The sequence below is a fragment of the Pantherophis guttatus genome, chromosome 2 (assembly GCF_059756535.1).
Source record: "Pantherophis guttatus breed Tessera chromosome 2, ASM5975653v1, whole genome shotgun sequence".
Lineage (NCBI taxonomy): Eukaryota > Metazoa > Chordata > Lepidosauria > Squamata > Colubridae > Pantherophis > Pantherophis guttatus.
In genome coordinates, this window is record NC_142064.1 from 29,431,439 (window position 1) to 29,455,296 (window position 23,858).

The following is a 23,858-nucleotide window of genomic DNA, read 5'->3' on the forward strand; positions in this document are numbered from 1 at the left end:
TATTCAGTATAGGTAAAGGCCTCTGGAAAAGAAAAGGGAAAAAGTTGTTTCCCCTTAAACATACCTGAAAGATTGTATACATGACGACTGTCAAAGGTCGGTTCCCAGATAATTCGGCTATTTTAAACACTTGGAGGCCCCATTTATTTACATCTTCTAGCTCCTGATATAAAACCAAACAAAAAACAGAAACTGTTAACCTGGCTTTGCAATAGAGTTTGCACAAAACATCTGTTCTTGACTTTCTTTGTATTTTAGATCTTAGCAATCTAATTTTTCAGATTTTAAATTAGAAATGTTGCTCCAAACTGAATGCCCTGAAATGCTTCAGTACTGCCCTGCTCTGATATAGCAAAGAGCATTAGGAAATACTCCAGGGACACCACCTTACTCTATCTTATGCTTTGGGAATACACTTTTAAGTTTCAAAATAATCAAAATAAATATATTTTTCCTGCAAATACATATATATATATATATAGGCTTCTTTCTTCTGGTGTAAACATGGCATCTGAATTTTTGTTAAATTCTATAGGTGTTTTTTTTTATTTTTTTAAAAATCCATTTGACTTCTGCAGTTACACAATTCTGATGCACAATGTGCTAGTGACAAATTGAATCAGAATCTTTATTTGGCTGTACAGTGCTCACACACTGTACAAAAGTACAGTGTGTGAGAATTTATACACATGACAAATAAATTCATATAGATATACGAATATCTATAATTGTGACTGTATTTGGATCTGAGTTACAGATACTGAAGCAGCTGCAAATCAACATTGCTTTTACCTTGGCTAGAATATCTTCTTGATCTGTTTTGACTCCAAATTTGGGGATACTAGAATTTGTTAAGCTGGAACTGTGCATCAACTTTTTTACTCCACTGATTTGAGACATAGGCCGTTTCTTTTTCTCTTTTTCTTTCTGTGTTGGAGATGGGATTTCCACTTCATGCTGCTTGTCTTTTAAAAAAGAGGAAAAAAAACATCTATAATCTATTTGTAAATTAGAGTTAAGAAGAAACATTAGGTGCAGCATAGCTTTTCAAAAAAACCTGTGCTTCAAAACCATTTTGAAATAAGAAAGATGCAAATGAACACAGAAAATCACCACCAGACTATTATAGTTATAGTTATAGTGATAGTTATAGTTATAGTTAGTTATAGTTTATTATATTTATATACCGCCCTTCTCCCGAGGGACTCGGGGCAGTGAACAGCCAGCAAATAAAATACACAGATACAAAATTTAAAACAATATTAAAATCCAATTAAATCAATTTGGCCCATAGTTAAAAACCCTATATTAAAACCCCTAATTTTTTAAAATATTTTTTAAAACATATTAACTTGTTCTTTTTCTAATTCTGCCTTAGCTATGAAAAACAGCTAAGTGGTAATCTTGGGCCAGTCACTCTCTTTTTCAGCCCAACTCACCTCACAAGGTGGTTGTTGTGGGAACAATAGGAGGAGGAAGCCATATTGGACATGTTTGCCCTCATGAGTTATTTGCAAAAAATAACAAAGGTGGCATACAAGTGAATAAATAAATAACTGCATGAAAATCTAGGTTCAGGACCACTTTAGTTATAGATTTAAGCAACCTTACACTGGTCATTTACTCTCGCAGTAGTGCAGCGACATTGACTTTACATATAGCTAAAAAATCTAATGATGTTGATATAAAACAGCTTGAATATTGTAAACTAAAAAGTGAAACAAGGAGCCATTAGGTTCTTGGGTCCAAATAATTTCTTTTCAGTTCTGATTCTTAGGAATTTGTTTATATTATGTTATGCTTCCCTAAATCTTGAAGTTATTCTATTATTGTAGTTTGAGTAGAGATCTGACCTCTGTATCTCCCATGTCTCAAATCTATCCCATCACAAGATTGTCTCTAAAGTGCAGTGATAATTATAAGTTGATGAATAAGGTAGTTATTTTTACAAATATTAATTCAAGAATATTTGGCTCACAGTCCAATTTATCTCGCAAATCACAGATTTTCAATATCTGTCAACAGATGCTTCTCTTTTTGCTGCTAGTTTGGGAACACTGCTGAAAATGAGGCAAAGTAAACCAATTTTGTGCCACTGCATTGAGCATAACTAGGACAAGATTTACTCTAATTACGTTGTCAAAAATAGGAAATAATAGGTGATTGAGCATAAAAAGCTGGCATATGTTTTATGAATGAACAAATGAAAATAAATACTAAAGGTGCTACAATATCATATTTATTTAAAAGGCAAAGTTCAATAACCTCAAAAACTGTATCTAGCTGGAATAATTCTAATTGTTGCTATGATCATGCTGCAAGAAAGATCACAATCATTGTCCTGTTTTCAACTAACTAATTTGTTTAATCGAAACCTGGTTTAAACTATAGTCTGTTTAAGCAAGCCAAATTCAAACCTGTTCCTCAACTTGATTTATTCTCTCCTCCCCAAACATTTAAATATATTGTAGTTTCTGTCCAAATAATTAATAGCAATTAGCTGTAAAAAGTAGAGGATGTTTTTGATAGCCTTCCTTTTGAGCAGATATAATGCACACATTCAAGCATTAGCTTCAAACAAGGCAATGTGAGTAATGCTTATTAACTCCCTGTGAGTTAATGAGCTCATCCTAGGTTGATCCCAGGTGAACAAAGGCATTCTCGATGTTGTCAAATCTGTAAAACAATGTGAAGAAATACTATTTTTATTTGGCGATTCTTTTTTCTCCCTTTCCTCAAAATTAATGCTAACAAGAAAAAAAAAGATGATGCATGTACAAAATATTTAAGAACTGCATACATATTTCAATTTAGAAATGGGGGAAAATCTATTGCTACATGTATTGGAACAGATCTTTTCTTTAATCCTTTAGATTAGGCTAGCATTTACTGGAAAAAGCAGAAAATTCTGATCCGATTGCTACAGACAAGTGAAAATGTCACCAATTTTCAGCCAGAGGCAACCAGCCTTCTCCTACTCCTTTACTGATCACCAATTAAAACAAATCAGAGGGGGGAAAAAGGATTTGAACTGGCACAAACCAACAACAGCTGAAAAATAATGACTCATATGTATGCTTTGATGTTTATAACTTCAGTCATATGAACAAAGTTTAGTACCATCAGAAGAAAGGGCTCTAAAGCAAGATGACAGATGCATTCAAGTGAAAGGAAATATTAGAGAGGTCATGGAATTCCAAGGGATTTCCTAGAGTTTCATTCAAAGTAAGCAAATCTTACGAATGAAGGCAAATATATGTCCCCCAGAATAATATTGCAGGATCCAAACTGGGTCAGTCACCGGGACCAGAGGTTTTGCCTTCTGAGTTTTCAGACTCATGCTGAAGCCCATCTTCAGGGAACTTCTCTCTAGCAGAATGTGTGCTGTTTTCTATCTAATCCTTTGGATAATGAAAGGCCTGAATTTTCAAAACATTTGTTTCATTTTGAATCTGACTCACAAGAAAGAGAAACTTACAGCATCAATAGGACAACTTCTAGTCAATGCTGTCATCTCCATCATGCATTATTCTCCATCACGTATTGTTGGTTGGCCTACATATTTTGGCAACAAATTATTGCCTGGAACTATTGAGATTGAACTGAGAAGTGGCAACATTGGCAATAGTGCACAACTTGATAAACCTCTTGTGCCAATGCTCATGCCCTAGAATGGATTAACTGTTTTTATATTCCTTTGCATAACCCAATAACGTCATGGATGCTGTATTATATAATTGTGATGAAGGCCATCATTAGTTCATTGTGTGAATAATCCTAGTCTGTTTATTGCATCCTGGATACTTCTGCTTCATTTTGTTACCAATCTACAAATACTTATCACTGAATATTTTACTGCTTAATAATTGATTGTTTCCAATAATTTTTACTAATGAAAAGCAACCCTACTTTATTTTACTAATGAAAAGCAAAGTACAGAAAACAATTTCCATCAATTTACTTATCTATTATTTGGTAAATTCCCCAGCCACTTACTGACTGATGAGGGATTTTTCAGAAATTATCATATAGAATATGGCAGAGGGAACTGAGAAATGCAAATTATCTTTTTTAGCTTCTGTGTTCTATTTCTCCCAGGCAGTCATCTCGTCTTCCCTCCTTCTCACCTCCAACACTTCTGTTTGATTGTCAACTGATAATGGGAGAAGGCCAAGGAAGGAGGGGGAGAAGGGGCACAAGTGCTCGATTGTCAGCCGAGTCTGTCCTACTGCACATTTTCTTTTTTTAAAAAATCATACTAGGCAATAAAAATACATACAAATAAAACTTTACATTATTCCTCTATTTTCCAAATTCCACTTCAATTTTTCCTTAGCTAAATGTATATTTCAAATAGCAAACAATTTGAATATGGACTCTGCTTTATTATTCATCTTTAAGTCAGCACAGCAGTAAAGTTAGAATATTTAGTCTGCAAATCAAAGAACCAATATAATTGCTATGAGGCAGAACCTTGCATGCAGCTGATTTTGTTTGCTGTTGATGCTGCACAAACAGAAGTCAAACTTAATAAATTCTTTGGCTGTATACTTTGCTAAAGAACTTAGGTGAGCCTCATCTTGTTTTATTTCTGCCAAGAACATTCTGAACCAACACATGTTCAGAATCATACCCAGATGGCTCATGAGTGCACAGGGAATTAGTGAATTAGAGTTGCTGCTTGTTACCAAAATTGTTTTTTTTAATGTCGATGTTGCTAAGGTTATGTTAAACACAAAAGCCCTCCATCTCAAAATGAACCATCAGCTAGAAAACTCTGATAAACAATATGAAAAATGTTATTTGACTAAACAGCACAAATCTATATCAGAAATATATTCTTGATAGGCAGATATCTTTGCTGATTGGATCGAATTAGAATATTTAGACAGACATTTAGAATATTTACATCATTCATAGAATCACTTCAGATCTTTCTATCACAGCATATCCATATATCATTTCCTAAATTGTCTTTTTTTTCTCCTTTAAACATTTCACTTCTCTCTCTTTAAGGGTCTCTCCAACTCCTTTCAATCATGGCTTTTCCAATCTTCATCTTACCATCTGTTCACTTTTTCTTCATTTGTTTTGTGAGTCTATCCTCACACATTCTCTCAGTATTGCCAATTCATCTTAATATACTTCATTGTATGTTCACACACTTTTGTACTCAATCTTCATTTCAATATCCATTTATTTTTCATATCTTATTAATTTACTAAGTATATAGTTTGTAGGTATCTTGTTTCCATTACATTTATTTTTATGAAATACTGCACTCTTACTTTCCAATAGTAAAATGACGTATGTACAGCCATTTTTGCTTTATTCAAGAAATAGCCATTCCTCATAAAAGACTACCTTATTCCCACTATCTTTCCACGTCTTAACATTTCTCTATCCAGATTTATAAAAGCACTTCAGCTTGTCTTAAATGCAGATATTTTAACCTCGCCACACTTATTTATTTTCTATCAATGCACTAAATAATGATTTTGCACCATCAAATGGTGCTGACTTTTAGCAACCAGATAGATTTCTTCCATGAGAATCTGTCCCTAACCTGATCTTTCTAACAGTGTGTCAATTGCCAGTGCAACTGTGTCTGCCCAACTTGCTGCTGGTCATCCTCTTCCTGTTTTTCTTTCCACCTTTCCCAGCATTTGTAGTTGGCTGCTATGGTGCTGTCAGGCATGCATGTGCTACAAGAATGTGGTTGAGCATGTGCCCTGTGGGCAGGTGCTATGGAGTATGAGATCCCCAGGTTCTCGTACTCCACAGCTGGGTTGCTCAAGAGAAAAAGCAGTGAGAGTCACTGAGAGTGAGTTGGGGTAAATTTTCTTAAATAAATAAAATGGCTTATAAGAGCAACTTGTAATCTTTCTTGTGAGCTTTCCCATTGTTTATAAGAAGCTGGCAAGGAAAGTCACAAAAGGCGATTACGTGACTTTGGGGTGCTGCAACTGTCATGTGAGCCAGTTGCTAAATGCCTGGATTGTAATCATGTGAGGAATGAGGATGCTGAGATGATCGGAAATTCAAGGGCAGGTCATAAATATCATTTGTTTGGCGCCTTTGTAACTTCAGTCACTGAACAAGTGGTCATTAACAGAGAATTAACTGTATAACAGTTTCCATTATCTTTATTTGCTGTTGTCATCATTCCTTTATGCATTTTTTCTGACCAGTCTGATTCTACTTCTCCATCTATTCAAGATCTATTTTTGAGACTACCAAATATCCTTCAGAATTTTTGAACACCATACTATCCTTTCCTACTTTTTTTTAAAAAAATCATAATTAAATCAATCATGATTTTTATTCATATTCCCTGCTATGTATTTGCATGAATAGTCTTATGTTTAAACCATATATTTCAAATGAAATTTTTTCAATTCAGATACCCATCAAACTATCACTATTCTTGTTTACTCTATGATCTTCAAATGAATCAATCACTTTTTCTACACTCTCTCTTCCTGCTATCCATCCATCCATCCATCCATCCATCCATGTCATGTAAAAGAATAATTTCCTCTCTAGATTGCATGCATTCAGAATGCTGCTTAATTTCTCCAAAATCTTATCTAATTCTTCCATTATCACCAGTCACTGTGACATAATATACCACTATATAGTGGCACACCATAACCTAAATGACACCAATTAATACATAATCAAACCTATACCTTCTCTTTCCTGAATGTATTTATTGATTCCATTTTACTATATTACCTTCATTCATTTTGTTTCTTAATTCATTCTGTTTGCTATTCACTTTTTTTTTTTATTTGATTTATATGCCGCCCTTCTCCGGAGACTCAGGGCGGCTTACAATGCGCTAAGCAATAGCCTTCATTCTTTTGTATATTTATACAAAGTCAGCTTATTGCCCCCACAACTGGGTCCTCAATTTACCTACCTTAGAAAGGATGGAAGGCTGAGTCAACCTTGAGCCTTGGCGAGATTCGAACCTGCAGTAATTGCAGGCAGATGGTCTTAATAACCAGCTTAATAACAGGGTGCCTTAGACCACTGTACTACCAAGGCTCGTCTACCATAATCTTTCATATGCCATGAAATATCACCAGATGGGCCCACGTTGGCCATGTCTTTTTTTTTTAAGACAGAAAGGTATGGATTAAGTTAAATTACCTGTACCCTGTGCCATTACCAATATCCTCTGATAATGGTCAGTATGGGCATATTCTGGTTAGTCTTCCACAAGCAAAATTAAAGTCCAGATTTTACCCCAAGTATGCTCATGACATTCTTTGAAAGTTTATAGATCTCCAATCTATAGAACTGCTTTGTATGGCAAAATGCTTCTGACCAGACCTCACCAAGTAAAAAGTCTATGCAGTATATTGATACATACTCAAGACACAGCACAGGAGTTGTGTTAAATCAATGGGAGGGCAGCAAGACAACTGGAGTCAATGGGAGAAGGTTCTGTAAAGACTGATGTCTCAGGAATATCCAAGGACAATTAGGGGAATGGGTGGACTGATGGGATGACGAGTGCTGAGACAGGAAAGCTCTGGGATAACTGGCAAGACAGGCAGGCTGACACAACAATCCACATCAGGTTCAAGAAGACCCTGGGATAATCAAAGGAACGAGCAGGGTGATCAGTTGCAGCTATGGGAAAGCCCTTGGAAAAACTGGAAGGTGTATGGACCTGCGAGACACTATGTATTTGCAGTTGCAAAAGCAAGATGGGTGGCATAAGAAAACCATTCAGATATAGGTTTAATAAAAATATCATCTTCTAATGAGTCTGAAATATTTTAAATGTGTTGGCTTTTAGTCATAGTCCTTTGGGAATAGTTTGGAAGGTTTGAAAAAGGTCTATGGATAATGTAGGCCTATGGATAACGCACCATAAGTCAGTTAGCAAAAGACCATCTGGTAAACTCTTTGCCACAACTCTTACCAACTTTTATTGTAAAATAAAAGCAAACATTGTATTTAATTAATTAATGCTTGTTTTATTATATATATATATAAATACATATATGTATCTCTCTGTGTGTGCATATGTACATATAATGATATCCTGTAGTAGGTAATGAAAACAAAAGAAAAAAAACAAGGAATACCAGTTTTTATAATCATGCTTACCTAAAAATGTGTTGGATATATATTCAGAGACTTGATTGCCTGATCGGCTCATTTCAGATAAGTGGGTTAGCTCTCGATTGAGCATTCTTTTAAACTGTAAAGAAAAGCAAAACAGTGTATGTCAATGGCCAGTAAATGGGTATATGGTACAAGAATTGTTTAAGAACCTTTTTAAACAGATATGTTCAAAATTTCAACTCAATTTACCACCTTAGCTCAACGCATAATGAAAAGTAAAGTCAGATTCTCAGGGAAAATGTTAAAGTAGGCTTCACCAAATGTATTATTCCACGCATCATTTTACATAAAGAGATACTGAAAAATCGGTTATGGATATAAGTAGAGATCAATTTCATTGCTCTTATCCTAGTTAAAAATGTATACTTAAGTTTTATAATATACACAATTTTCTTAAATTCCTACTTTTTTAAGTGAAGTCAACAAGACATCTACTTCCAGTGAAAATAATTAAAATTACCTAGCAACATTAGACATTTCTACAGGCAGGAGTAAACCGTAACTCAATTACCGTACTTGTTGCTTAGTAACTTAAATATCTGTATATCTAAATTTACACACCTAAATTTTAAAATAATAATTAATGAGTCAACTGCTTTGGGAACTAGGCATTTGGATTTTATTGCGGATATAGCCATTTTATAAAGTGAAACATGTACAGGTTTAAAAAAAATTATGAGGATCATGTAAAAAATAGAGAAACTGGCTTTCTTAATTTGATGACCTGTAGACAGATTACACTTTAACAATCTTCAACCTGCTGAATGAAGAGCATGAGTTGATGATGAATACTCTTGCGGGCACTTGGAAAGGCTGGAATAAGCTATTCCAATTATCAAAAAGCATGGCCTCCAATAGTTTCATCAGTTTTCTAATTGCGTGATTTCATTAGTGGCAGACAATCAGACTTCAGACTTCCTCAGCCTCACTATCAGTTTTGCAAGTTGGGGTTCATAAGTTTTGGAGGACAGTACCGATTGTGACTTAAGTTTTATTAAACAGCTTGTGCTTTAACAACAAAAGTATCGCAAGGTTTTCTGCAATATTCTTTTACTGTAACATTGTTCTTGCTTTAAGAATTCAAGGCCTGCAAATACATTGCAGGAAGCAGAGGAGTCGAAGGGCTGCCCCCATTTGTTTCGTGCTACAAGAAATTGCCATTCAGCAGTCTCTGGTGACTTGAACGGCTGGCCTGATGAGTCACATGAAAGGATGATTCCCATCAGCCAGCAAAGACATAGAGCCTCCAGGGTATGCTATCTTCAGCTAGTGCTGAAATAAATCTGTCATAATTTTTCCATACAATTACCATACAGGGGCTGGGAATTAGGAATTTTCATCCATTACTTACGGAAGCGACCTAGTTAGAAAAGGCTAGAAGAATACAGGATTAACAGATTAACAGAGTTGGAAGGGACCTTATAGGTCATCTAGTCCAACGCCCCGCTCAAGCAGGAGACCCTACACCATTTCTGACAAATGGCAGTCCAATCTTTTCTTGAAAGTCTCAAGTGATGAAGCTCCCACAACTTATTAGAGTTTATTTATTTATTAACTTATTATTAGAGGATTAGAGTTTCTTGGGGTGGGGGGGAGGAATAACTCAGATTGTGATTCTTCCATATGCTAAGAAAAGATAAAATTTTACAATTTACTTAAGTCTTCCATATTCAAAAAAGCTAGCCACTGGGTTATTTGGAAATGTATTGTTTGACTTATTATTTGATTTTTGCAGCCATCAGGTTGTGAATGTCAGTAGTGTTTTTTCACCACATCTGTGTTTTCTTCTCCACATCTGCTCTCAGCGTATGGACAATGTACATTACATAAGTAAAATCTTGTTTGAAAATAACCCAGTGCAGGATAATCTGCAAGGTGTTGCTCTCCTCACTTATACATCAGATAGTTATCTGCGTCCTTATATATTATCACTTATACTCTATACATTAAGCAAATATGTTGAAAACCTAACTGGGGTGAGGATAGACTAGGATACATGTTTAAAGTCTATTTACACTTTTCCTTTAGCCCATTTATACATGTGCTTTTATGAGTTTTCTTCATACTGCTTCTCACATGTTCCATTCCTGTTTTGTATGGTAAATCTATGGATGAATAGGATTGCTTGCTCAATAGTATATGGGACAAGCATATACAAACAGGTTCTGTCCAGGTGATTTGGATTACAGTTTTCATCAGACCTAGGCTAATAGCCAAAAATCTGGACTACAGAGTCCAGAATATTTAAGGAGCATTAAAAGTTTGTAATTTTTATAAATATTATCTTTTATAAAGATAATATTTAGAGACGGGTATAATTTTTATTTTTGTGTGTGACTTTTGACACATAAACCTCCTGATGACAGACCAGCCTAATTTGTGTAATTTTCTTAGCAAGATTTTGGAAGTTGGTGAAGATTGTTACTGTCTTCTTCCTAGAGCCGAGAGAGTGCAACTGGCCCAGGTTCACCAACTTGGCTTTGTATTTAAGGCAGAACTAGAACTCACTGCCTCTTGAAATCTAGCCTGGTGCCTAGATAGCCAGGCTACCTTTCTATTTGCTTTCTAAAAATAATTCATATATACAACAAGTCCTCAACTTGTGATCATAATTGACTTCAGAATTATGGCTGTCAGTTAAGTGGGTCTCCATGTGACTTCACTGATTTTATGATCTGTTTCATGGCAGTTGTTAAGTAAATGCGGTGGTCATTAAGCAAATCCATTCGCCGCAATGGCTGTTTTTGTGGAAACCCAAAGTAAATGACAAGAACCAGCAAAAATCACAGAAAATTGTTGTCATATGTCTGCAAGATATTGTAAACATCTGAAAATGTGAGACAGTTATCAAGCAGCCAAAATGTGATCATCTGACAGCAGGATGCAGCCGTCGTAACTTCAAAAGTGGGTTATAAGTAGCTTTGGTGAGTCCATCATAACTTCAAATGGTTGCTAAATAACCGGTTTTTAAGTGAGTACTACCTATATTTATTTCTAAAACAGGCCCTCTGGGTGAAATAAAGGATAGCATGTATGATAACCTTCCACAAAGTCTGTTTTGGCATGAGAAGAAACACAAGTAGTTATTTTAATCCTTGGTATATTGTTTCATGGCACCCATTTCCAAGCTGATGCTCTCTAGACATGTTGCATTAGGAGCTGACCAGAAATGGCCATGCCGCAACGCCTCTGGAGGATAACAATTTGAAAAATGCTGCTGTGGGACAAGGGTATTTAGGGAAATGAAGCTATCAAATATTTTAGACAAAGAATAAGGTATATCTATTCCATTCTAAAGCTAGGAAATATATCCAAATGCAGGAGACATCAAATAGCACTGGGCTCAGCACAAGATATTTTTTAGCCTTCCATTTGAAGATGGCTCAGTAATAAAGGCTACGCTCTCATTATTAATTTATTTCTTCTCTGAAACAACCATCATAGGGCAACAGGAAAGAACATTAGAACCCAATTAAAGAACCCAAAAGCTGACTTTACTCATTCTGAACATAGTCAAAGGAGAAAGAGCTCCCTAGACAGAGCTTTGGTGGAAGGCAAAGTTTTTTCTGATGTGCGTTGAGCAAATACATAGAGCTATCCTTAGTTTTGCCACAGTACCATAGATTAAAGATCTGCGAAGGGCTTTAAGTGAAATTTAAATTTTGACTAGATACAGTTATTTGAGTCTGTTCCGAAAGTTGGCCAGAAGCAAAACAAACAAGCAAAAAATTAAAGGAGAGAGGGAAGGTCAGGGATACTCACTCTCCTAATATTAACCATCATTATTGTCCAATTGGAAAAGAATGTGGCTAACATAAGGTAAAATCTTATCCCTTAATGCCATACTTGATATTCTCAGAAAACCATCGTTACCATTGGTCTCTGATACTGCTGCAAGACAAAATCCTTATGCTGGCCCCCCCACCTTATAAAATGAAATTCAATCTGTTGCTAGTTACACTAGAATCTCAACCTGATACTGGGAAATTGTTACTATGATAAAAAACTATAATGTATTAAAAGGTAGAATAGAAGCACCTCTATGATTTCATATCAGCCATTATTTTACCCAGTCTGGCTTGAGTCAAGATGATTAACTCAGCTAAAATAAAAGAGGAAACATATTTCTGTTTACAAGATTACTCTGCTGTTAATTATTCAACCTTTCCTGATTTATTTAAACTCCCAGTATCACTTAACTAAATCCCTAACGAGTATTGAACCAAAAGAAGAAGAGTGTGTTGTATGATTGGCTTCAGTTAATCCCAAATCACAATAAAATGTAAATAAATAACTCAACATAATACACGCAATGAGAAAAAGATGAATTCTATGTCATGTAGATCCAATACTTCCTACCTAATTCTTTCAATCCTGTAAAGAACTGAACAGCATAATATTAGCATATTAGCAATATAGCCCTAGCATTCATTATTAGGAGGTAATACAATGAGATTCCCCCCCCCCAAAATGAGCATGTAAACTCACGGAGTTTAGATTCCTACCTCATTTTAACTTCAATGAGTCTCAACACATGTAAAAGCTATGGATTGCTTATATATTTTTCAGCATTACCAATTTTAAGATATATATTCTCTAAATCTAAATTTCCCTAATGTTTGTACTGGACAGTCATTTGGAGATATATGTGAAAATGAAAGAGAATAGGAATATTGTAGATGAATTCTTCCTCACAAAACTCATAACATTAATGGTAATACAGCAATAAAAGCATAAAATATAATTTTTTTAGTGAAATGTATTGTTGGCAACAACAAAAAGACCTTACTATATTTGAAAGTCTAAACTATCAAGCCTCAGTTATTAAGGCTTTAATTGTGCTCACTTGTATTTATTAAATAGTTGTGTTAAAAACTCAGCATTAATAAATGATCCAATAAATGATCATATAATTAAACTGCTGCTTTAACTAAGCATATTGGGCTGTTTTCTACTACATCACAGTTAGTGAACTGATCATCTTTTCAGAAAGATTGCTTGGGATCAATTGCTCTTCCTTCCAACAAAGATTCCAGCAAAGATCCAGGGTTTCCCTATCCAACATCCTCCAACATAGTACTCACAATGTATAATTACTTAGATTATACACAGTGTGGTTCAACTCCAGGCTACCGAACTGGAAAAATCTATCCTAATCCAGCTTCATCACTCTGTCCTACTCAGACCCTTAATATGAAGAACTATTACTATCACAGTTAAATTCAATCACTTTCTGTTGCTATTTATTGGACACACAAGGACAGAATTCCAGTTGTTCTATTGATTTCTTTACACAGCACATTTTTAGGGATAAGATCTATATACAAAAGGGAAAATGTTAACCTATTTTTACATGCAATACCATCCTTGTTTAGTCAAGTTATTAATCTTTATTTGACTAAGTGATCACATATTTAGAAAAAGGGCATATTGTTCCTTGACATTTTGAGTATCCAGAATATAAATAACAGGAGGTTTTCTGATAAGGTTGTGGTTCTTTCTTAGATTAGCACTGCATATCACAATATATATGATGGTATGTATTCAGGTCAATATAAAGGAACAAGCCAAGCCATTTTTTTAGTTGAAGCTTTATAAATTAATTTTCAACAAGTTAAGGTTGGCATCATCAGTGAGAGGAAAAAAAAACATTTCCAAACATTCACTATTTTAGAATGGCTTTAATCAATTTTGAGATGTGTGTCACAGACAGAAAGCAAAAAATAGAGGCGTAATAATTGCAATGTTTGCATATTAAGAAAGTAACATGAAACTACACATTTAGCCCTTATTGTTTATATACTCTTTAATGACTTCTCCTTGGGGAATGCAAAATAGCACAACAGTCGAAGCTTGGATTTCCCTAAAACACAGTATTAAAAGCAGTGATCTAGCTGCTAAACTGAGAATATGCCCTATTCTCATGACTGCGCAACTCTGTTATAGGTACCTTTGAACATAAATGAATGTTAAAGGGAGTTCATTGTTTTCAATTACATATTTTAAAGTTACTTTAACATATCAGTAAGGCCTCAATCTATAATACAAAAAACAAAATAAAACAAAAAACCAATGTTCAAGCAAACATTGCATGCAAACAAACATGATTTAGAAAGTTCTTAAATTCCTACCTTTATGTATCCCCAAGATACTGACAGTAAATAGTTTGCTTCGGGCATTTTTGATGCTTTTAGTATTACCAAATTAAAGTAGAATTTTCGGTCCTCTGTTAATTACTGAGATACAGGGGGGGAAAGTACGCTGAATCCTTTTAACTGAATTTTGATTCTCAGTTCTGTTGATTTATAAATTTCCTGCAATTAGGTATAAAAGAGATCATTTAACTGGTGTTCCAGTTAGGAGATCTTCGATTATTTTGGACCCATTTGCAAAATTCCAAAGTGCTGTAAAATTTAAGAACCTGGCTTGAAAGACATATTGCACGAGCTGAACAGAAATCTGAAGGGCAGACAGAGATCTGCATATTTCCAGAACAGCACGACTTGATGAATTATGTATATCAAGATGCTCAGCTGCTGGAAAAGACTTGTTCTCTCAATAGCCTTCCAAATAAGGATCTGCAGGGAAGCTACAACCAGTGTCAAGTAAACCCTCCCATAAAATTCAGATAACAGCCAATCCTGTGCTAGCCAAAAATACATAAAAGCAGCAGAGAAAGCCGTGAAATGTGTGTGCTAGTTTCTGATTGGTCTTCATGGCAGAATCTCTTGGGAAGAAGGTAGTTCTCCTTTGTGCTAAATGCCATTTAATAATGGCTTCCCCACAGCATTTATTTCAAAAAGCAGACATGATTAATTAGCTTAACTTTTTCTGTGTGCCTGTAACATTTTATTAGCTCAGGGAGAGAGGCTAAATGAACTCGGTCAAATAAGCATAGTGGGTTGTTTTGCTTAGTCTAAATATCATTTGGGTTGAATTCTTTAACTTTCTATCATTTCACACACTTTGTGTGTAAAAATACACACAAAAACAAACACACACACACATTTTCTAACCACACATGCATGTATCCATGTGCATGTGAAGTTTTAAATCCCTACATTCAGCAATTCAATTACATCTCGTTCTGATAACATCATTGCAAAGCATTTATTATTACTTCAATACAAAAAGCTTTCGATCTGCCTAGTAGCATTTAAGTCTATATATGGCATAAATCAGATGAAAAGAATAGAACTTCGTTCAGTTGCTTAGTGTACAGTATGAACATCTGCATTCAACAAAAAAAGACGTATCATTGTAACTAACAAATATAACAATATTATTAGGGGCAAATGATTTTAGTATTCAAAAGCAAATACAACAGACATTTCTCGACACCTTAAAGTAACGCAATTCATATGAAATCGATTCCACTTCATTGGATGGAACATTAAACTAACTTCTATCAAACATGAAGACTGGTGAAAAGATTTTAATTTCCATTATGAATTTTCAGTATAAAAAGATAGGATAAAATAAAGTACAAAAGTGTTTTTATACTGTAGTAAGAAAAATTCAATGTTACTTCAACACTGTTTAAAGTAAGCTAACCATCTCCATATTACAAATAGGAAGTCAAGGAAGTAAATCAGTAGTATGCCCTAAAATAGTTCAGTGAGTTAAGAACATCACTTAAGAACATCATTTTTTTAAAATGATTCCTCATGTTGGTGCTACCCAGATCTTGGCTAATAGAAATTGTAGCTCAATTTCTCCCACTGAGGGAGCTCAACCAATCTCATTGTACATATGTTGTGCACTGACAATAAAGATTTGAATTGAAATTGAATTGAATACATTATACAACAAATATATTGAAGGATCATTGAAGTGGTATTCAAAAAGTGTCCAGCAAGCTTTTTCACACATTATGCTATGTTAAGCCATGATTTGACATTATATATGTAAACTGTAGGCTCTGAGAACCAATTTCTCTGGCATACTATGTCAGCATTTTCTTTAATTCTGACCATATCATGTTACTTTAAGTTCAGACAAACAAGATTTGCAGATTATTTTTAACACAATTTCTCAGTTTATGTTCTCATGCAACATAATTAAAGAATTTATAACTAAAAGCAAGGTATAATGAATGGGAGCATCCAAGAGATAGATTCAAGAATAAGACTTGTTTGAAACTAGTTTTTAATACAATAGTAATATAGTTATTTTGTCATTAAGTCCATGTGTGTCCATTTCCATATACTAACACAAAAGTTTTAAATGCAATGTTTTTGAAATTTAATTAAAAATGAATTCTTCTTTTTAAATTGTACACCTTTTAAAAAAGGATTGATATTTTTGGTTGAGCTGAGAATTTGTAATGAGCCACAAATATTTTAATTTAGTAGGGAAAATGTTTGAAACCACGTAACTGAGCCATACTGTATAGTATACTACTTGCTGATTTGTTCTGAATTAATGAGGTCAATCAGGGAATGCTGCTGCAGCACATTCATTCTTTATTCATTTCAAGAGAGGCTGTGCACACACAAGATTCAATGAAGTGGACAGACTGTGCTCATCTATGGGCTTATTGGACTGTTCCTACTGACTAACAACATTCACTAGTGAGTTCTTTTGTTACACAGAATTCTGCTACATCAGCTTAATGCAGGCATATATCTATATATGAGCATCATGCAGAAAGAATTCCACAGATAAATCCTCAGAAAAATAAAATAGGAAAAATCAAAAGAAGTAAAAGACCAGATAGACAACCATTATTTAGAATAGGGGTGTCAAACTGCTCTTTGACACCTGGATGCGTCACATGCAGGCCACGCCCACCCCAGCTCTGAGAAGGGAAAAAACGTTGCAATATGTCACATGATGGCAACGTGACACTGAGAGTTTGACACCTGTGATTTAGGGGATAAACAATTAAAAATTCAGCACTGATAGTGAAAATAATATGAATATTGGTAAAAATATAATGACAATTTGAAGCTTAAAATAACCCTAAAATTCAATTAAAATAATTTCAACTTGATAAATAGGACCTTTGCTTTTCATGAATCTCTGTAACAGCCTTCCTCAAATGGGATTTTCCACAATGGTGGGATTAATTTTTTTTTACTACCGGTTCTGTGGGCGCGGTATTGCTTGGTGGGCGTGGCTTGGTGGGCATGGCAGAGGAAGGATTCTGCAAAATCTCCATTCCCACCCCACTCCAGGGGAAGGTTACTGCAAAATCCCCATCAGCTGGGACTTGCGAGACAGAGAATAGATGGGGGCAGGGCCAGTCAGAGGTGGTATTTATCAGTTCTCCGAACTACTCAAAATTTCTGCTACCAGTTCTCCAGAACTGGTCAGAATCGGCTGAATACCACCTCTGGTCTTCCAGATACATTGGATTATAAATTCTAATACGTTAATTGTTAGTTATACTTAGGGAGAAAATAATAGTTCTAAAGACTTACTCTTAAATCACAATCTGTTCCATCTATTATTTATTATTGTAACTACTTATGTACTATGATACATTACGGTTCTAATTTGCATAACAACCAACGTTTTCTGGGCTAATACTAACAGCACCCCCAAAACAAAACAAAACAATCAAGTGGCAGTAAGTCAAAGGTAGACACAGCTGTGGATCTCTCCATGTAGGGAATAGGACTTACTTAAATATCGTAACAATATCAGTAAAGTTATTTTACATAATTTCACTTTAACTAAGGCCACTGGTGTTTCCAAAGCAGTTGTACCACCCTTGTCTTGTGAAATAAAATTCAAACAACAGGCAGGTGACGGGTTCTTTGAGAAAAACAATGGCCACAAACCCAAACACATTAGAATTCCAAAATCTGTACTTGGGTACAACATCTGTTAGACTAAGGTTGTATGTGGATACCTCCTTCTTGGAGCAGTCATTTGTAGCAGTGATTAGGATCAGAAAATAAAAGCAGCTGTAAACAAAGGATTGCTTCCAGCAACGATTAGTTGTCCCTCAACACTTTTCAAAAGAGGTATTCCAGGATAGTCAAATTACCTCTGAGTATGTACTCAGCAGGTTGCTGAAATAAATATTTTTTTCTTAACATGTAATATTTCTGAACTAAGTATCTTATTTTCACTTTACTGTGTATGCTTCTAATCTGGGAAATCATCATTGCATTCACTGAAAATGTAGCTGTAATGTATTTCTTAAAAAACTAAGACATTCATAAGCCAACGGTGTATTGGTATGCAAATGTAAATACATATAATCATAATTACATTTTAAAGTATGATTGCTTTAAAAGCAGGTTTTGAAATTAAAACTATATATGTAAATACTTTTTAAAAATACCATATATCCTGAGGATGTTAAGTAGTATGAAATTGTATCTTGAAGCTTCTTTACATAACTGTGTTTTCAAAGACCCTACTACCTGGACATAAATTGTTTCAATTCCTACCCTCAAAACGACGCTATAGAGCACTGCACACCAGAACAACTAGACACAAGAACAGTTTTTTCCCCGAACGCCATTACTCTGCTAAACAAATAATTCCCTCAAACTATTCTGTCAAACTATTTGCATTACTATTACTATTAATCTTCTCATTGTTCCTATCACCCATCTCCTCCCACTTATGACTGCATGACTGTAACTTTGTTGCATGTATCCTTACGATTTATATTGATTGTTTCCTGGTATGATTTAATTGCTTATTTGTACCCTATGACTATCATTAAGTGTTGTACCTTATGATTCTTGACGAATGTATCTTGTCTTTTTATGTACACTGAGGGCATATGCACCAAGATAAATTCTTTGTGTGTCCAATTACACTTGGCCAATAAAGAATTCTATTCTATTCTAATCTCTGATTTAACATATATACAGTATCTTAGGGGAGCAGGATTTTCAAGATTATCTTTGAAAAGAACAACGTATATAAGATGAGCTATTAAAAATAATATAGTTTGAAATCTTCCAACCAAAATTACTGCTCAAAACTTCAAAGTTATGGATATAAAAGCAGCATTTAAGGAAAAAGGAAAAACTTTATAGAAAAAGACATCACTGTAAACCTCCTATAATATCAAAGTCAGTAAATAACATATATTGCAAGTCTTTGGGTTAAGAATGTCCTGTTTAAGGATAACCCATAACTAAGAATAGAACCTACTAGACGCCCGTGCTTCGCTACAAAACTATGTGCTCGGGTTGATAAATTGACATTTACAGCCTGAAACTTAATGTAGAATATGTATCTCTGTAGCATCAGAGTGTGTTAATAGAATGCAACTGGCAGTTGGAACAGAGGGGGAGGGGGGAATAGAATGTCCCAGCCCGCAGCATCTATCAGTATCCATCTGGCTAGCATCCTTTCAGTGTGTGAGAGAGTTGAGGGGTGTTTGGAAACTCAAAAAGTATTTGCTGCGTGAGCAAGAAGGAGACAGGAAGGAGCCTGGCCATGGCTTAGCTCAAGTGTTCTGTATTAAAGCTGCTTCCTGCTGTGAAAGTAAAACTGAAAGTGAAACTCCTCTCCTCTGCTTGTGTTTTGCATTTGGAACAGATTTCTTTTCAGGTGGGGAGGGGGAGTAGAACTCCTTAGCATTAGAGCATGTTAATAATAATATAGAAAATACTAATGCTCTGATAGTCATTTCGAAAAATCCTTTCTTAGTGAGCACCTAGAAGCCAAGAGGAACATGTGTGGCAAATTTCAAGTTTGTAGGCTTTACGGTTCTGGAGATTTCGTGATTACGGCGTGAGTGGTTCAAGCTCATTACACAATACTACTTATATAGAATTTTATTTTTATTTAATTTGATTTGTATGCCGCCCTATCTTCATAGGACTCAGGGCGGCTCACAACAATTAAAATCAAACCAGATAAACCAGATTTTTAATGTGGGACAGTGTGCTCACAGTCAAAAATGACAACAAAGGTTCTTATCTTATAGTATTGTATAATAATACTATTGTGGCTTATGTAGAAATTTGACTTAATGACAGACCTTGCAATGGAACTTGTTCTTAAACTGGGGACTAGCTGTACCAATCTACAAGAAAACATCAGGATCAAAACCTTTGTATACAGGTACTCTTCACAACCATAAATAGAACTGGGATTTCCTTTGATAAGCAATGCATGACATCACTGTGCTACTTAGTGGCAGAAATTCCCGCAATCCGTGCTTACTACTGTTAAGCAAGGCGCTCATGCGTTTTCAACTTTCTGCCAGCTTCTCCACTGACTGCTTTTTGAAAGCAGGCAAGGAAGGTTGCCTGCTTTCTTTAGAATAGGATAGGATAGGATAGGATAGGATAGGATAGGATAGGATAGGATAGGATAGGATAGGACAGGACAGGACAGGACAGGACAGGACAGAAGAGTTGGAAGGAACCTTGGAGGCCCTCTAGTCCAACCCCCTGCTCAGGCAGGAAACCCTATACCACTTCAGACAAATGCTTATCTAATCTCTTCTTAAAAACTTCCAGTGTTGGAGCATTTACAACTTCTGGAGGCAATTTGTTCTACTGATTAATTGTTCCAACTGTCAGGAAATTTCTCCTTAGTTCTAGGTTGCTTCTCTCCTCGATTAGTTTCCATCCATTGCTTCTTGTCCTGCCCTCAGGTGCCTTGGAGAATAGCTCCCTCTTCTTTGTGGCAGCCCCTGAGATATCAGAACACTGCTATATCACTCCTAGTCCTTCTTTTCATCAAACTAAACATACCCAGTTCCAGCAACCATTCTTTATATGTTTTAGCCTCCAGTCTCCTAATCATCTTTGTTCCTCTTCTATGTACTCTTTCCAGAGTCTCAACATCTTTTTTACACCATGGTGACCAAAACTGGATGCAATATTCCAAGTGTGGCCTTACCAAGGCATTATAAAGTGGTACTAACATTTCATGTGATTTTGATTCCATCCCTCTATTTATGCAGCCTAGAACTGTGTTGGCTTTTTTGGCAGCTGCTGCACACTGCTGGCTCATATTTAAATGGTTGTCCACTATGACTCCAATATCCTTCTCACAGTTACTACTATTGAGCGAGGTACCACATATCCTGTACCCGTGCATTTTGTTTTTCTTGCCTAAATGTAGAACCTTACTTTTTTCACCATTGTATTTCATTTTGTTAGATAGCACCCAATGTTCAAGTCTGTCAAGATCCTTCTGTATCTTAAGCCTATCTTCTGGAATGTTGGCTATTCCTGCCAGCTTGGTGTCATCTGCAAATTTGATGAGTTCCCCATCTATCCCTTTGTCGAAATCATTGATGAAGATGTTGAAGAGTACTGGACCTAAAACAGAGTCTTGGGGTATCCCACTGCATATTTCCCTCCATGTAGATGCAGTTCCATTGAGGACTACCTGTTGAATGTGGTTGGTCAGCCAGTTACGAATCCATCTGTTGGTGATGCTGTCTAACCCACATAACTAACCATTATGTGACTGTGGGACACTGTGACAGTGGAAAATCCAGGCAAGTTGTCAAGTGTCCAGAATGTAATCATGTGACTGTGGGCATGCTACAAGGGCCAGAACATTGAGGATCTGTCATAACTCATTCAACATCATTGCAACCTTTAATGGTCACTGAATGAGTGATTGTTAAATGAGGATCATCTGTACTTTCATTGATTTAATAGTATTCATTATTTCTTGTGGAGATAAGTAAGCATCTTGATTTTAAGATATATCTGAAACGAAAGAATCAACATTATAAAGCTAGGTATAAAAATAAAAGAATTTGATTTATCAAATTCAAATTGTGACAGATAGACAGATCTGGAATTCTTAATTGTATAAATAATGTTGCTTCATTGATACTGCTTAACCTAAAAGCCAACAATTCACTAGAATTTTCTTCTCTCTTCCCAATGCACAACTTCAACATCTTCAGTGAGAGATCAGATTCTGGAATAGCTTAGTTATAAGGCGTCCTACCATTTCATTCTTTTGCACTTGGTGCCCTCTAGTGATACTAGCATAGCATTTCTAAGCATTTTTAACAAGTTGCTGAACTGCAGATTGCTTAATAAAATAATATGACAATTTCATTGTCATATCTTGCAAAGAATTAGGGCTTTTCCTGAAGTTTGAAAAAACATTTTGTTAAAAAGTATATTTATTCCACTCTTTATAAATGCAATAGATTGCATATTCAAGTAGCCTTTTGCACAAATTTTTAAAAGTTACCCAAGCATATAAATGAACCCATCTCCTTCTTTACATGGATATGTTTGGATAACATTTAAAGGATTTTAAAAAACAGTAAAACTTTGATCTTGCTTACTGTATATAGCCATTACTACCGATAGTCAAAGATGTAGTTAAAAAAACCCTCAAATATTTGTGTGTTTGAATTATGATGAAATATTTACTTTTTGTAAATTGAGTTGTTTTAATTGACTTGAGAAATAACTTGCTTCCTGAATCCAAAAACAGGTATTTCAGATGACTTAAGAAATGTAGACATACTTCGTTTTGATGATTCTTTCTAAGGTGTATTAAGTATTGCTTAAAAGATACTCCTGAATGACTAATAAAAAGCACTTTCATTGTTTACTCGTGCACAAAACAGAAATGTGACATTATAAAATCTAAAACGGTTAAGAAAATATTTTGATTTAATAATGCTTAATTCAAAATGAATTACAGTTGGTCCTTTGCACTAAACATAACTTAAATTTGCATTTACTAAAAGACTCTATAATTCACAACAATATATGCAATTATTGGACTCTTCCCCAAGATGGCTGCTGAACTGTAAGGGAATTTTTCTCTCTTGCCAACAATCTGCCAGTTTTGCTTCCAAAACTGGTTATTTGGCAGTGCTGCTCCCTGGATTTGAATGGAAACACTTAGGAATGACCCAAGAGAGCTTTGGATGACTGTGGACCCACCTGGGAAGGGGAGTGTTGAAGATTCCAGGTCCCTTTGGAAGCGGTCAGAAAGCCACTGAGGATAGAACTTCGTCTTGGCAGTTTGCTTTTTTAAGCATGCCTTAAGAATGCTTCAAAAAGAATCCTGTTTTGCTTTTTAACTTTAAAAGTTGACTGGTTGGCTAATGCTGATTTATTTTAACCACTTGCTGGACACTGTTTTTTTCCCCTTTCCCTTTCCCTTTTGATTTATATTATGTTGTTTTGAATAACTTGCTTTCCCATAAGCATGTCCTTAGATAATGAAAGTGTTTTTACTTGATTTAAATTTTTATTGGACATTTACTATAGGGATTTTGTATTTTATCAATTTGCAAAATGTTTGGAATTTATTTTTCTTAGTCCTCCTTTTAATTTTGGATCGAAATATCCAGAAAATATCTTTCCTGTTCCTTTGTCTTTTTTCTTATTCTGCTTTATCTACTACAACAACGTAGCAGAATACAGAGAAGGGAAAGAGGCTGACCCTTGAAAAGACTGGCAACATGCAATTCTTAATTGAAAGCTTTTTTTAAAAAGTTTGATGAACTCATAAAAGCTGTGGAAAACATTCAGAGGCACACGACTATAAATAAATTAGACCACAAAAGAAATGTGGCCAGCATTAGATTCGTTGGGAAGAAATATGGACCCAGAAACAAAGGAGTGGACTCCATACACCTCCCTGAAGTTCAAGCCTATACTCTTATATGACAGCAGAAAACTGTCACTGAGAGGATCAGTGATATTTGGTCTTTTTAAGTGGATTGAAGCAGACTGAGGAATAGATTTATCACATTTAACTGGGGAATAATTTCATCTTGTTGTTTAGTCAAC

At 35.2% G+C, this 23,858-nt stretch overlaps 1 protein-coding gene across 11 annotated transcripts in view; it reads right to left on the reverse strand.

Moving 5' to 3' along the window:
• PDE4D (phosphodiesterase 4D) overlaps positions 1-23,858 on the reverse strand; it is a 706,231-nt gene that overhangs the window by 13,621 nt on the left and 668,752 nt on the right. For 10 of the 11 annotated variants that reach the window (XM_060690685.2, XM_034440934.3, XM_034440942.3 and 7 more), the window contains 3 exons: positions 8,128-8,221; positions 793-965; positions 65-163 (listed from right to left, as the gene is read on the reverse strand). In XM_060690685.2, the coding sequence (XP_060546668.1) occupies positions 65-163; positions 793-965; positions 8,128-8,221 (366 nt within the window). Of the gene's footprint in view, positions 1-64; positions 164-792; positions 966-8,127; positions 8,222-14,276; positions 14,720-23,858 lie in introns of those variants that run through there. The other variant, XM_034440943.3, reaches the window with a different exon arrangement.